General features: G+C 48.8%; 1 protein-coding gene across 10 annotated transcripts in view; it reads left to right on the plus strand.

Annotated features, from left to right (window-relative positions):
* LOC121301024 (protein unc-13 homolog A-like) overlaps positions 1-15,762 on the plus strand; it is a 37,957-nt gene that overhangs the window by 12,154 nt on the left and 10,041 nt on the right. For 4 of the 10 annotated variants that reach the window (XM_041230100.1, XM_041230105.1, XM_041230102.1 and 1 more), the window contains exons 10-34: positions 200-874; positions 983-1,076; positions 2,319-2,365; positions 4,800-4,890; positions 6,701-6,706; positions 7,127-7,198; positions 7,329-7,548; positions 7,905-8,132; positions 8,339-8,480; positions 8,658-8,827; positions 8,958-9,073; positions 9,234-9,397; positions 9,635-9,785; positions 10,023-10,091; positions 10,520-10,744; positions 11,013-11,146; positions 11,361-11,446; positions 11,561-11,687; positions 12,099-12,195; positions 12,358-12,501; positions 12,754-12,831; positions 13,011-13,088; positions 13,260-13,348; positions 13,598-13,750; positions 13,944-14,067. In XM_041230100.1, coding sequence (XP_041086034.1) covers positions 200-874; positions 983-1,076; positions 2,319-2,365; positions 4,800-4,890; positions 6,701-6,706; positions 7,127-7,198; positions 7,329-7,548; positions 7,905-8,132; positions 8,339-8,480; positions 8,658-8,827; positions 8,958-9,073; positions 9,234-9,397; positions 9,635-9,785; positions 10,023-10,091; positions 10,520-10,744; positions 11,013-11,146; positions 11,361-11,446; positions 11,561-11,687; positions 12,099-12,195; positions 12,358-12,501; positions 12,754-12,831; positions 13,011-13,088; positions 13,260-13,348; positions 13,598-13,750; positions 13,944-14,067 — 3,580 coding nt within the window. Of the gene's footprint in view, positions 1-199; positions 875-982; positions 1,077-2,318; positions 2,366-4,329; positions 4,409-4,799; positions 4,891-6,700; positions 6,707-7,126; positions 7,199-7,328; positions 7,549-7,904; positions 8,133-8,338; positions 8,481-8,657; positions 8,828-8,957; positions 9,074-9,233; positions 9,398-9,634; positions 9,786-10,022; positions 10,092-10,519; positions 10,745-11,012; positions 11,147-11,360; positions 11,447-11,560; positions 11,688-12,098; positions 12,196-12,357; positions 12,502-12,753; positions 12,832-13,010; positions 13,089-13,259; positions 13,349-13,597; positions 13,751-13,943; positions 14,068-15,545; positions 15,552-15,762 lie in introns of all 10 variants that reach the window. The other 6 variants (XM_041230103.1, XM_041230107.1, XM_041230108.1 and 3 more) reach the window with 3 other exon arrangements.

Here is a 15,762-nt window from a genome sequence, read left to right on the forward strand (position 1 = left end):
CCCCACAGGGAGTGGTCTCGACGCTTCATCAGTAGAGTTGAGGTACCTCCCAAATGAGTGTGTGTCAACTCCGCACCAGTATCTGACACTCTTTCTCTCTCTCTCTCTCTCTCTCTCTCTCTCTCTCTCTCTCTCTCTCTCTCTCTCTCTCTCTCTCTCTCTCTCTCTCCCCCCTCCCCTCTCTCCTCTCTCCTCTCAGCCCCACAGGCAGTAGCCGCTATGCCTCCTCCGCAGAGCTGAGCAGGGGCAGCTCCCAGCTCAGTGACGATTATGAGAACGGGAGCCTGCAGGGCTCTGGGCTGGGGGAGGACCTGGAGGGAGAGGACTCCTACCACTCCTGCCACAGCTCCGTCAGCTACGCCAAGGAGTCTCCGGACTGGGATCCCGAGGATGAGGAGGAGGGGCTGGGCGAGTACAGTGATGACGGGGGGTACCCCAAAGAGGGGGGCGAGGGGATGGTGGTGGGGGAGGATGGTCTGTGCGAAGACGTGGAGGAGGAGGATGCCATATATGAGCCAGACGACCTGTATGACGAAGAGGAGCTGTATGAGGATGAGGACCTGTACCCCACAGAGCAGACCCCAGAAGAGACCCTCTTCCCTCCTGCCGAGCCAGCCACCACCACCACTAACACCTCCGCTCGCCCCCCCCTGGAGAAACAGCCCTCCCTGCAGCAGCAGTCCCAGCCCCCCTCTCAGATTCCCCCTCAGCCACCCTCTCAAACCCCCTCTCAGGCCCCTGCCCCTACCGCTACCCCTGCTGTCACTGCCCAGCTGTCCTTTGAAGCCCCCCCCCTCACGCAAGAGACCCCCATCCCTTCCCCTTCCGCTGTCATGGACACTGCCGAGCAGGAGACTGAGAGACTGCCAGACAGGTAGGGGCTCTCTTCTTGCTGTTGTGTTTTCATGTTTAGATGGTGAAAAATGAAAGTGTAAACAACTAAAACACTGCATTTCCTTTCCCTTCGCTCCTCCTGTCTCAGCTATGGAGTGGGTGATGACAGCCAGGCCTCCATGTCCAGAGCCAAAGCTAACTGGCTGCGAGTCTTTAACAAGGTCCGTCTACAGCTGCAGGAGGTACGAGAGGCATAGAGGATCACAGACTCACTGCACAGGTTACACCTGAGAAACACACACACACACACACACACACACGCACACACACACACACACACACACACACACACACACACACACACACACACACACACACACACACACACACACACGCACACACACACACACACACACACACACACACACACACACACGCACGCACACGCACACACACACACGCACACACACACACGCACACACACGCACACACACACACACGCACACACACACACGCACACACACACGCACACACACACACACGCACGCGCACACACACAGCGATAGACATACAGTCACAGAGCACCTCTGTGGTCACAGGGACAGACACACGCTCTCACTGTTCTTATAAAATCACTCACTCCATGTTAATTCATGCTCCTCTTTCCACCTTGTCTTCATGTAGGTTTATAGTTTTTTTTGGTTTGTTTTGGTTTATGTATGCACATATATAAATATATATATATATATATATATATATATATATATATATATATATATATATATATATTATAGCTATGTTATTTATTAATTATTTTATTATAATTATCATTGTTGATATTCACGTTTTTTATTTTGCTTTTATTTTTGTGTGCATCTTTTTTGTTGTTTTTTTGTTTCAGTTTTACGCGGTATCCATAGCGATTTTCATATTGTCTGATTTTGATTGGTCGAACCTGGAGCAGACACACAGGTGGGTGTGAGAGTTTGAATCGATGTGTGCAGATTGCAGCAGGTGTGAGGATATCCAGGGAGACAGAGAGTGCGGTGGGCTTGCTGGTCCGACACTCGCTTTGTTAGTAGAGGCGATACAGCGCCTGCACAGGAGCAGATCCACTGCCATGGTAACAGCAACTGCGCGATACATTGCTGCATCATTCCAGGTTAATTCCTTCACAAACACATCTTTACCAGGTACCTTGTTAACATGATCACGTTCAAGCTCCCTGTCTGAGGAATCCATTCCCAAGCCCTCTGTATATTGTGTATGCAAGCGCAGTGGCTCTGTGTCAGTTTAGGTGCAGTTCTGTTCACTGCCTGCCCTGGGCTGTTGCAGCGCCCTCTGCAGGTAAGGGGCTGGTCTGCCTGTGGCTCTGGGGGGTGAGTGCTGCCCCCTAGATGCCTGAGAGGTCAGTGTCAGTTTATCTGTATGTTGAGGAGGCTCTGCTCTGTGTGAATCCTGACTCTCCCCCTCTCCCCCTGCAGGCCCGTGGAGAGAGTGCTGGGGCGCAGTCACTGTGGTTTAAAGGAGGGTGAGTAGCAGAGACACACATAAACCTACACTGGCACACTCACACACATACCTACACTGGCACACTCACACACATACCTACACTGGCACACTCACACACATACCTACACTGGCACACTCACACACATACCTACACTGGCACACTCACACACATACCTACACTGGCACACTTAAACTGCTTGACACACACATACACTCACAGTAACTGTCACACACTACCTGATACACACGTGCTAACATTCGTTTTATATATGAAACGCTCCCATTGCAGAGCACTCTGAGCCAGTCCTGAGTTTTACTGTGAGCTTAGTGACAGCTGAGCTACTGTAACCGAATCAGACAGCAGAGGGAAAAAACTCACAGTTTACCCTGGAGCTGCTCACACTGCCAGCATTGGAGGCTTCTTACTGTCAACCCCATCGAAGAGTCAGAAAACAATGGAATTGTATTATTATTATTATTATTATTATTATTATTATTATTACAGTAACCTCTCTCTCTCTCTCTCTCTCTCTCTCTCTCTCTCTCTCTCTCTCTCTCTCTCTCTCTCTCTCTCTCTCTCTCTCTCTCCTCTCTCTCTCTCTCTGTCTCTCTCTCTCTCTCTCTCTCTCTCTCTCTCTCTCTCTCTCTCTCTCTCTCTCTCTCTCTGTCTCTCTCTCTCTCTCTCTCTCTCTCTCTCTCTCTCTCTCTCTCTCTCTCTCTCTCTCTCTTCGTGATCCGTCCCTTGCTCACACTCTGAGACGTTGGTGTGTGTGTGGGGGGCTGTCCTGAGGCGATTGGCCTTGGTGCTATAAACTCTCAGAGTGAAGTGAGTGAGGGAGGAAGAGAGAAAGAGAGGGACTGGGAGGGAGTGATAAGGACCAGGAGGGGGTGGATTTCTCTTGTTTTACATTTTTTATTTGGTTAGTATTCTTTTACGGGGGGGTGAGGGGGTGTTGGATTTTATGCTAAATAACAATACTGTAAAAATAATACTTTTAACAAAACTCTGTTGCAGCTTCCCAGTGTGTGCCATTCTGCCCCCACCCTGCCCTGGCTCCGCTCCACTCTCGTTCTCTTTACCCGTCTCTGCTGTATTCCCAGCTGCTTTCACAGAGCTGATCAGCACCGACCTTGAACTGCCTTTTACCTGAAGGATCATTAGGTAGTCTATGACTGGTGCTAATCACGGGATGCTATTTTTAATTTTTTTTTTTTATAAGGCTTCCTAGCCAGTAAGATGCAAATTGCACTTCATGTTTGAATGAACTCATGAAGGTTAATCCCCCCTCCCCCATCAAGTGGATGCTAGATTCTGAATTCCATGGTGTTACAGATAAGCCCCAGCTGAGCAGGGTACTGTGAAACCTATAGCCCTGGGTGGAAACTGGGAAAGAAGACCACGGTCCTCTAGAAAGCATACAGCTTAGTATTTATTTCCCAGTGATCTTTGTAAGCCCTGGTTCTAATGGCCCCTTGGTGTGGCTCCTCCTACACAGGGTCAGGCTTGGTTACTCCTCCCCTATAGACAGGGTAAGGTGTGGTTCTCTTCCCTTATAGATGGGGTAAGGTTTGGTTCCTTTTCCCCTATAGCCTAGGTAAGGCTTGGTTCTCTTCCCTTATAGATGGGGTAAGGTTTGGTTCCTTTTCCCCTATAGCCAGGGTAAGGCGTGGTTCTCTTCCCCTATATCCAGGGTAAGGCGTGGTTCTCTTCCCCTATAGCCAGGGTAAGGTGTGGTTCTCTTCCCCTATAGCCAGGGTAAGGCGTGGTTCTCTTCCCCTATAGCCAGGGTAAGGCGTGGTTTTCTTCCCCTATAGCCAGGGTAAGGCGTGGTTCTCTTCCCCTATAGCCAGGGTAAGGCGTGGTTCTCTTCCCCTATAGCCAGGGTAAGGAGTGGTTCCTCATGCCCTATTGCCATTGTTGTTCTCCCCGCATGGTGTTAGTCTAGCAGAGCAGGTGCTGATGGTATTGCTCTCTCTCCACAGGCCGGGCGGTGCGCTCTATAGCATAGACAGCATGCCGGACCTTCGAAAGAGGAAAGCCATCCCCCTAGTTAGAGACTTGGTGAGATCTCCAGATAAACCCTACCCTTCTAACCTTCGCAAATCTCTCCTCTCCCCTTATCACTCCCAGCCTTCCTCCCCTCATAGCGCCCTCCCGCTCTATCTCTATCTCACCCTCGAACCTCCTCCCCACCCCTCCCTTCTCTCTAGATTGGCTCAGTGACTCTCCTCTGCAGGGTGTCTGCTGTCTGGAGACTCTCAAACACTTGCCCACTATTGCTGCTTCTTTATTTCTATATATTTTATTTTATTGTATACTGTTTTCCTGGTGCAGCCTCCTGCTCCTCCCCTTTCTTCTCTGGCCTGGTTAACCTTGTTGATGCCTCTCTGTTTGTTTGTCTGTCTGTGTGCGACTGTCCTGGGTGTTGTGTTGTTTCCTTTGCTCTGAGCAGTGGAGCTGCCGCGGTGAAGTTCCTGTGCAGTATTGACAGCATGCCTGATATTAAGCCGCGCCGCAAATCCCTCCCATTTGTCAGCGACATGGTGAGCTCATCACAAGAGGCAGAGCTTGTACTTAAAGGGGCGGCGCATCCTTCAGTGACAATTTAATATCTCACGGGATGAGGGAAAGAGTTGAATACATTAACAACCATGAACCAACAGACCTGGTTCAACAAGCAAGGGGACCTGCAGCAAATATAGCAATCAGCTGGGCCTGACTGAACAGTGAATGAGCCTAACATGTTAACAGGATTTCACACGACTGTAAAGATTAAATATAATGAACTGATTATTTGATATAATTAGGAGCAGTATCACTGGTTTTGTGCAGCCGGTACTACACGCCAGGCTGTTTGACCCTCTTTGCACAGTCAAGTGCAGGGCCGGTGAGTGAGTAATGAAACTAGCAAGAGCCAACTCTGGACAATCATTTAAATGCTCCTTCTGTCTAAAACAAAGTCAAGCTTTGCACTCACTTTAGGCCACCTATGAGATGAGATGGCAGGTCTGTTTTAATGATCTAATCAGCATCAGATCTAAATACCACCACCTTTGAGCTAAACAAAAAATTAAAAAAAAATAAAATACAGCAGAAAGAGATCTGCAAAACAACAGGTGTGTAAGCTGTATGGTGGCATTATTGATTCTGGTCCAATTGTCAGTTTAATTAGGTGTTAAGGAAAGATTTAAATTGTTAATGCAGTGACTGTGAACGCGCCAGGACGCCGCCCCTTTAACAGAGGTCGCCGGGGGGACAAGCCCCCTTCCGCACTGGCTCACTGTCTCTGTCTCTGCAGCACTTGCAGGAAGTCTGGTTTCCAGAAGCTTGCTAATTAAATTAAACAGGAATAGTTTTGAAAATTGCACTATATATATATATATATATATATATATATATTAATCATTTAAACCATTAGTTCCTTGTAGCCCTGCCTGCCACTGCTTAGCACTCTGACCACTGGAAACCAGACTCCCTCTTCATGTGCCCCTCTGAACCAGCTTGTTTTTTGGCTCCCCGTGTCTTGTGTGTGTCACATGTGTTATGTGTTCGGTTCAGTTTCTCTGCGAATCCAGGCTAATGCACACATAAAGATCCTGAGGAATCCGTCTCGGAGCGGCTGCATTCCCAGGCTGCCTCATTGATGGAATCCGGAGGAAGTGAAGCTCGAGCCAAGAGATTCGGCAGATTATCTGTTAATTCATCACACATGCTACAAAACTGAGTGACATAGGATGCTAAAGGACAAGAAAAGGATACAGAGGCAGACTGACAGAAAAAACATGAAGTGTGTTAAGATCTGGTCAATTAACAATATAATGAACTTATCACTTTAAACAATTACTACACTGAGTTACAGTGCATCTATACTTTATATACACGCAGACATCTGTTGCTGTAAATATGTCCATAGTTGGACAATATTAAGTTTTACAGTATATAGACATTGTCATGACCAGGTCCTCTGTGGATCAGTAACAATGGTGCCCACCAGTCCTCGAGTGTGATGAAAATATAGCCTTGGGCTGGACTTGGGAAGATCTCGAATCTTCCTTCAGGACAGACTTGAATGACCAGGTCTGGTCTGAAAGGAATAGCTCAAACTGCATCCTGCCCCTCTGCCTCTCCTGCTCTCTGGTACCCCCTAGCTTCACCTTGCCTTCATGACCATAGTGCGGCTCAGGCTTCTCTCACTCACCACCGGGGGCCTCAGTGTCCACAGTGCTGCCAAGGGCCCTGTCTGTCTCTCTCTCTCTCTCTCTGTCTCTGTGTGTGGTTCTCTGTGCCTCCAGTAAGCTGGTTCTGTTCTAACAGCTATCTGTATTCCTCTCTCCTCTCACCACGCTGCTGCAGGCTATGGTGAGCAACAAGAAAAGCCTCCTCTATTATTCAGAGTGCATTGCTTTATAAATATCACAGGACAGTGCTATTATTATTATTATTATTATTATTATTATTATTATTATTATTATTATTATTATTATTATTATTATTTACATTGAATGAAACTGTAATGTTGTATTTGATATAAAACTGACCCCGAATGAATATAGATTTACTTTCCCCATATGTGAGATAATCATTCAGATGTGCAATAATGAGTTTGAATTTGTATATATGTACACTATCCACCACAAAAAAATGTAGTGCGTGAATACATAGAGTCCATTAGGGAAACAATACTGTGCAATACATAGTTACAGCTATAAATCTAATGGAACCAGCCTCACAACCCTCTCTCTCTGTCTTCTCTCCTTCTCTCCTTCCCTTCTTTCACAGTCTCTGGTCAATTCTCGGAAGGCAGGAATCGCTCCGGCTCTCGCCTCCAGCACGCTGAATAACGAAGAGCTGGTGAGACGCTCTGTGTATCTGTGTATATCCAGCTGTGCATCTGTGTGTGTGTCACCTATACAGTGTGGTTTCTGACCCCAGCCTGTCTCTCTCTCTCTATCTCTCTCTCTCTCTCTCTCTCTCTCTGCAGAAAGCTCATGTGTACAGGAAGACCCTGCAGGCACTCCTCTACCCCATCTCCAGCACCACACCCCACAACTTCGAGGTGTGGACCGCCACCACGCCCACCTACTGCTACGAGTGCGAAGGGCTTCTGTGGGGCATCGCCAGGCAGGGCATGCGCTGCTCGGAGTGCGGGGTCAAGTGCCACGATAAGTGCCAGGACCTGCTCAACGCAGACTGCCTGCAGAGTAAGAGATGCAGAGACTGGGAGGGACTGGGGGGTAAAGTGACACCAAGGCATTGGCCGAAACATCTCTCTGCTTGACTCGCTCTCTTCTGATTTTGCCTCAATAACAGCGATGAAGGAACTAGATGAAAAGTTAACTGCCTCGCATACATGCATTCAATTCAAAAGGTCTTTTATATCATCATGACAAGTGTCACAAATACTGGCAAAGTTACTGCATCCAAAATACAGAATGTAATCTTCACAATAAAAGCAGAGCAGATGCACTGAGAGGTCTGTGCTGAGTGTTGAGGTGTGTGTGGTGGCAGGTTCTCATTTTCTCCCCTCTCCCTCCTCTCCTCTCCCCCTCTCTCTCAGGAGCTGCTGAGAAGAGTTCAAAGCATGGTGCCGAGGACCGGACCCAGAACATCATCATGGTTCTGAAGGACCGCATGAAGATCCGCGAGCGCAACAAGCCGGAGATCTTCGAGCTGATCCAGGAGGTGTTTGGGTTGTTGAAGGCGCCGCACACCCAGCAGATGAAGCAGATCAAACAGAGCGTGCTCGATGGCACCTCCAAGTGGTCAGCCAAGATCAGCATCACAGGTCAGGGGAGAAGGGAAAGAGGGGGAGGGGAGAAGAGAAGGACAAGGGAGGGGTTGAAGATCAGTACCACAGGTTAAGGGAATTAAAGAACCAGATTTGCAAACTCTGTGAGGTTTCGGTGGAATCTGATTGAACCTCCAGCCCCGTTTGTGTGGTGAGAGAAACCCTGTGTGTGTCTAATTGTCCCCTCCCCTCTCCCCTCTCAGTGGTGTGTGCCCAAGGGCTGCAGGCAAAAGACAAGACGGGCTCCAGTGACCCCTATGTGACCGTGCAGGTGGGCAAAACCAAGAAGAGAACCAAGACCATCTACGGAAACCTCAACCCAGTGTGGGAGGAGAACTTCCACTTGTGAGTGCACACTGCTGCATGCAAGGGGACACGCGCACATCACTGTTACACTGTTACTGTTCCGGGACAGCCTCCTCTGTTTTTTGTAACTTTTCTTGTGTTCTTAGCTGTGCAGTGAGGAGCCTCTGTTCCGGTTCATGGTTGTCTGTTTATAATGGTCTCCCCTCCTCTCTCCAGTGAGTGCCACAACTCGTCAGACCGGATCAAGGTGCGAGTGTGGGATGAAGACGATGACATCAAGTCCCGCGTGAAGCAGCGGTTCAAGCGCGAGTCCGACGACTTCCTGGGGCAGACGATCATCGAGGTGCGCACCCTGAGCGGGGAGATGGACGTGTGGTACAACCTGGGTGAGTACAGAGAGGAGAGGAGGAGAGGGAGAAGGGGAGGAGATGGAGTGGAGTCACTAACCCTAGTGCGTGTGTGCGTGTGTGTGTGTGTGTGTGTGTGTTTGCTGGTTGGTTTGTTTGTTTGATTCAGATAAGCGCACAGACAAGTCTGCGGTGTCGGGAGCGATCCGGCTGCACATCAGCGTTGAGATCAAGGGGGAGGAGAAGGTGGCTCCCTACCATGTGCAGTACACCTGTCTACACGAGGCAAGTACCTGCACAGCCTGTGTGTCTCAGTCTTGTTCTGTTGCTATTGCTTACCTGAGCTAAAGCAGGTGTGCCCATGTGTACAGCTACATCAGGTAAATAGGAGATCAGAAAACCTTTGCCCCCCTGTGTCTGTACTGAGCCTCGCTCTCCCCCTCAGAACCTGTTCCACTACGTGACGGATCTTCAGAACGGCGGGGTGGTGAAGATCCCCGATGCAAAGGGGGACGACGCCTGGAAGGTTTACTTTGAGGAGACACCACAGGAGATTGTGGACGAGTTCGCCATGCGCTACGGAGTGGAGTCCATCTACCAGGCAATGACGTGAGGGTGGGACAGGACGGGACAGGGGCATGCTGAGGATCTGGGGGGGTTGAGTAGTTTCACTCTAATTGATTTGACTCTCACTCTTCTCGCAGATACTTTCCCTCTCTCTCTCTCGCTCTCTCTCTCTCTCTCTCTTTCTCTCTCTGATTTGCCTGTGTAGTGGTTCTGTAGTGTAACCCTCTCTCTCTCTCTCTCCCATCTCCCTCTCTCTCTCTCTCTCTCTCTCTCTCTCAGTCACTTTGCCTGCCTCTCCTCTAAGTACATGTGCCCTGGCGTTCCCGCTGTGATGAGTACGCTGCTCGCCAATATCAACGCCTACTACGCACACACCACCGCCTCCACCAACGTGTCTGCTTCTGACCGCTTCGCAGCCTCCAACTTCGGGGTGAGTGGCAGCGCTGCAGGGTCCCTCCCTGCACACAGGCTGCCCTGGGAGAGGTAGAAGAGCTGGTTTCACACACCTCTGATTAGCATTAATCTTGGACTACCGCACCTCAAGGTAACATTGGCTAGTCCATGAGTAGTTCTAATCAGGGTCTGTGAAACCTTAGGTAAGTGTTTTATAGTGAAACTGAAAAATAAAGAAAGATACAGAGTTGATGTGCTTTTTTTTTCTCCACAGAAAGAGCGGTTTGTGAAACTCCTGGACCAGCTGCACAACTCTCTGAGGATTGACCTGTCCATGTACCGGGTAAATCCAGCTCACTGTATTAGACAGCAGGCACCTCAACACTCCAGTGTACTGCGGCGTGAAAAATGGAACACAGTCCTGTTTCTATGGCCTTCGTGACGTTTAAATTGGGGGGGGGGGCATGATATCGGAGGGGCGTGTCCAACTGGAAGGGGGTTTGGTGGGTGTGGGTTAAAGTTTCCATGGTTATATGCGGGGATGGAAATACGACTCTATTGGATAGCAGTTTTGCCCATTCCAGGTTTTAATACATGCCACAGTTAGCCACAGTGTATAGGTAACATGCTCAGGTGTGTCTTATTAAACTCATAGTAAAACCAGGTATGGATCAAACTGCTGTGCAATGGGAGCCTTTCCATCCCTGTTATATGGGAGGGGTTTCGGTGGGTGTGGTTATTTCATGTAACTCGCCTGTGTCTGTCTCTCAGAATAACTTCCCCGCCAGCAGCCCCGAGCGCCTCCAGGACCTGAAGTCCACAGTGGACCTGCTGACCAGCATCACGTTCTTCAGGATGAAGGTGCAGGAGCTGCAGAGCCCCCCCAGGGCCAGCCAGGTGGTGAAGGACTGCGTGAAGGCCTGCCTCAACTCTACCTACGAGTACATCTTCAACAACTGCCACGAGCTGTACAGCCGCGAGTACCAGACCGACCCGGTGAGCACCGCGACACTCAGCACCTTATCCATGGAATCAGAGCAGAGTGGAAGAGTGGAAGCAGTGTAAAGCATAGCTAAGTGTTGCAAAGAACCTGAGATGTATGGTACAGCATATTGAAAACATGGCAAACTGAGGTGAATGCAAACTGTTACCTGGGAAAACTACAGAACTGCTTTTGCAAATGAACGGTGGTAAAGTGTGGTGAAGGTGTGCTGCTCCGCACTGTGAGCTTGTGGGTGAATCTCGCCTCTCGCTCCTCCTGCAGGCTAAGAAAGGGGAGGAGCAGCCCGAGGAGCAGGGCCCCAGCATCAAGAACCTCGACTTCTGGTCCAAACTCATCACCCTCATCGTCTCCATCATCGAGGAGGACAAGAACTCCTACACACCCTGCCTCAACCAGTGAGTGCCGCCCAGCCCCAGCGACCAGGGGCTCTCCACCTAAATACCTTGTGTAGTAATGATGTTGTAGGCTCTCCGTGCTTCAGTGAAGGTGCTGTTGACCTTCCATGCCCTTAGTGAATAGTGTTCCTGAGTCCTCCTGTTCCAATGAAATGTGTTCTAGACTATCCCTTCCTACTCTAATGAATCTAACCCCCCCACACCCCCACCCCAGGTTCCCTCAGGAGCTCAATGTTGGGAAGATCAGTGCGGAGGTGATGTGGAACCTGTTTGCTCAGGATATGAAGTACGCCATGGAAGGTGAGAGGCTGAATAACATACACAAGAGAATTCATACAGTCAGCTGGGTATAGAATTCCTTATTGCTGTTGCCAGGATTGTGAGCACCCCCTCTCTATCCTTCTACCCCCTCAGAGCACGATAAGAACCGTCTGTGTAAAAGTGCAGACTACATGAACCTGCACTTCAAGGTGAAGTGGCTCTACAACGAGTATGTGAAGGAGCTGCCCTTCTTCAAGAGCAGAGTGCCCGAGTACCCAACGTGAGTGTGGGGATTCGACTACTGCCGTCATCACTCTGACAAACAATCACTCCCACAAGCCTCTCCCAGCTAAACTACAACTTCCATCATAGTCTTCTAGCTAAACTACAACTCCCACAATCCTCTCCCAGCTAAACTACCACAATCCTCTCCTAGCTAAACTACAACACCCACAATCCTCTCCTAGCTAAACTACAACACCCACAATCCTCTCCTAGCTAAACTACAACCCCCACAATCCTCTCCCAGCTAAACTACAATACCCACAATCCTCTCCCAGCTAAACTACAACTCCCACAATCCTCTCCTAGCTAAACTACAACTCCCACAATCCTCCCCTTTCTTAAGAGCCCTTCCCCTCCACCCCCCTGCATGTCTGTCCTGATGGCTGTCTGTCTGCTTTCTCCTCAGCTGGTTCGAGCCGTTCGTTATCCAGTGGCTGGATGAAAATGAGGAGGTGTCCCGAGACTTCCTTCATGGAGCGCTGGAGAGAGACAAGAAGGACGGGGTAGGGACTGGGAGTTGGGAATGGAAATGAGTGATGGGGAATGGTGATTGGGAACTGCACTGCACTGCACTGCACTCAAGGCAATGAGTCTGCCAGGAACATCCTCTAAATATATTTTCTCTCCTCCCTCTCACCTCTCTCCTCTCTCTCTCCCTCTCTCAGTTCCAACAAACCTCTGAGCACGCTCTCTTCTCCTGCTCAGTGGTGGATGTGTTCTCCCAGTTAAACCAGAGCTTCGAGATCATCAAGAAGCTGGAGTGCCCAGACCCCCAGATCGTGGGCCACTACATGAAGAGGTTTGCCAAGGTAGGAGAGTTTGCCTGCCTGCAGAGTCCCCTGCTGATCACAGCCAGGCAGAGCAGGGCAGGGCTGCTGGTTATACACATGCTGTTATTCTGAGCTGAGTTGGCACTGTCCTTTTTATAAGAGTACATTTAAACAGCTGTCTTGTATTCCTAGATGATGCCAGGCTGCGGTGTGCTTGACGTGGCTCTGATATCTCTCTCTCTGTCTCTCTTTTATTCTATCACTTTCCCTTCTTTCTCCTTCTCTCCCCAGACCATCAGTAACGTGCTGCTGTCCTACTCTGACATCATTTCCAAGGACTTTACCAACTACTGCTCCAAAGACAAAGTGGTGAGTCTGCCTTCACTGGCTGCTTGGTCTTCTTCTATTGCAGTTATTTCTTTGAGTGTGCGAAAGGGCTATGTAACTATCAGTGTTTGTGTGTGTGTGTATTTGTATATCTATTTGTGTGTGTGTGTGTGCTTTATTTACCTGTTTGTGTAACACAGTGTGTATTTGTATCTCTGCAGCCCTGTATCTTGATCAACAACATCCAGCAGCTCAGAGTCCAGCTGGAGAAGATGTTCGAGGCCATGGGGGGGAAAGACGTGAGTATTATTATTATTATTATTATTATTATTATTATTATTATTATTATTATTCTGATTCTGATTCTCGTTCTCGTTCTCGTTCTCGTTCTCATTCTCATCATATTGCTGTTCTCATTGCGCTGGTATTGTCTTTGCTGGGATGCCGGGTGATGCTGTCTGTCTCTGCAGCTCAACGTGGAGGCCAGTGACATTCTGAAGGAGCTGCAGATCAAACTCAACAATGTGCTGGATGACCTGAGCAGAGTGTTCGCCACCAGGTGAGGGGATGCACTGACAGACACACACTCTGCATTGACTTCATTATAGTGGTACTTATTATTATTCCTAACATCAACCCCTGTAAAAGCCTCCACACTGAAACTGAAAATCTGTGGCCCATTTTTTTTCAATGTATTTTTTATTTACATTTTTTTTCAATTTGCCACGTTGTTCTCAATCTGTTGATGTATAGACGATGCTACTCGTAGCACACCCCTCACCCTCTTTCTCCCTCTCCCTCGCTCTAGTTTCCAGCCCCACATCGAGGAGTGTGTGAAGCAGATGGGTGATATCCTGAGCCAGGTGAAGGGGACGGGCAACGTGCCGGCCAGCGCCTGCAGCAGCGTGGCTCAGGATGCAGACAACGTGCTGCAGCCAATCATGGACTTCCTGGACAGAAAGTGAGTGACGCATGATCAACCACCAAGACATCCAGAACGATCGACACCCAACAGTGCGGAATTCAGAAATACTAACATTCAATGACAAATGAATTTCAGTTTCTTTTAGCATCTCTTAAGATCTGGGTCCAGACAGACTCGGCACACACTGACAGACGCCAGCCTCACCCTCCCCTCCCTCCTCTCCCTGCAGTCTGTCCCTGTTTGCTAAGATCTGTGAGAAGACCGTTCTGAAGCGAGTTCTGAAGGAGCTCTGGAAGCTGGTGATGAACACCATGGAGAAAACCATTGTGCTGCCACCCCTCACCGACCAGACAGTGAGTACAGACACGCACCGCACATGCGGCAATCACGCAGTCAACACGCACACACACACACGGCCCAGAGCTCGCTCCCAACACCACACACACAGTGTGAACACAGAGAGAGACTGGGCTGTCACTGGAACCTGCTGGAGAGGAGAGAGAAAGGGAGAGGAGAGGGGTAGAGATGAGATGGGTAGGCAGATGGGGTTCAAACACTTTGGGAAGCATCCTTATAGAATGGAGGAGAGCAGACACAGTTAAGTGAAGGGAGAGAGGGGAGGGCAAGAGACGGGTTCAACCCAACGTACGCACCAAGAGGTTCTCTCAGTCTGTGGGTCAGGATCAGCAAACATTTAACCCATTAAAACCAGTGGGAAGCGGTGCTCTGTAGAAACACAGGGACCCTTAACCCTTGAAGTGAGGAGGTTACAGGGGAGCGCCCAGTTTCTGCACCATGCACCTGCTGCGTACAGACTGCTCCTGAGTGCGAGGCAGAACCGTTAACATTGCCTTCTTTGAATGAAAAGTAGCTACAATCCAGCGAAAACTGTGTTCCCTTAAACCCTCGCCTGTGAAAATGCAACAGCAGACCCCCCCCCCACTCCCTCCCAGCCCCTCCACATGGTGCACATCATTATTCAAACCCTGGTTCGAGGCATTTCCAGTTCAGCAGCCACAGCTAATCAAACACAACCAACTAAATGAGCTGTTTGTAATATTCGGTCCTGTGATATCCATAAAAATGATCCATATCTTTAAATAGATATCCATACCTGTGTGATTGCTAAACAAGAAACTAGCCTGTAAACAATTCATTTCATTCCATTATGAATTCATTCATTATTTATTTTATTTTATTTATTTATATCTATTTTATTTTTAAAAGAGCCCCATATCCTTTCCTCTCTAGCCTGGTGATTAAAAACTACAGTGAATCCCAGGAAATCCCATGTCCCAGTCTGACAGTAGTGCTTTTCCACCGGTCATCTGGGTAGCCTGACCAGTGAAAAGACAACAGATATTAATGCAAGGTGACACGTTACCTGCACAGTGGAGCTGCTCAGCACAGGATCCCGATGCAGAACAGTGGGGGCTATTCCAGCTTTCACTGGGATCTAGTGTGTCCAATGAACTGTGTTTGAAAACAGCAGAGGGGATCTCCCTCAGTATGACTGAATTGATTTAAAATCTCTCTTGGTTTAACACATCCTGATGTTAATCAGTAATGCATTCAATATGCTTGTGCTGTACTGAAGGAGCCTGCAGGGCAGGATGACCAGTGGAAACTAGATGCTAGGTGCTGAGACTGGGAGCTGGTTTCAATATTATTATTATTATTATTATTATTATTATTATTATTATTATTATTATTATTATTATTATCGTGGTTGCTGCTGTTGTTATTGCTGATTGGTTGATCTGGGGCCCTTTGCATATTACTGACCCTCTTCTCTAATATTACATCCCGCCTCTCTCTGGTCACTCCACAGATGATTGTAAGTACGGCACTTAAGTGTCTATCTGTCTGTCTGCAGTGCGTCAGTGCAGGTGGCCAGTCTTTGTTATGTGTGGCTGCAACCCACTTCCTCTCTGTCCTCCCTCTCCTCTCTCCTGATCTCTCACCTCTAATCTCGCTCTCGCTCCTTTCTCTCTGACTCCTCTCCTCTCCCCTCCTATCCCCCTCTCTACCTCTCTCTCTCTCTCTCT

The sequence above is a fragment of the Polyodon spathula genome, chromosome 26, assembly GCF_017654505.1.
Source record: "Polyodon spathula isolate WHYD16114869_AA chromosome 26, ASM1765450v1, whole genome shotgun sequence".
In the NCBI taxonomy this organism is placed as follows: Eukaryota; Metazoa; Chordata; class Actinopteri; order Acipenseriformes; family Polyodontidae; genus Polyodon; species Polyodon spathula.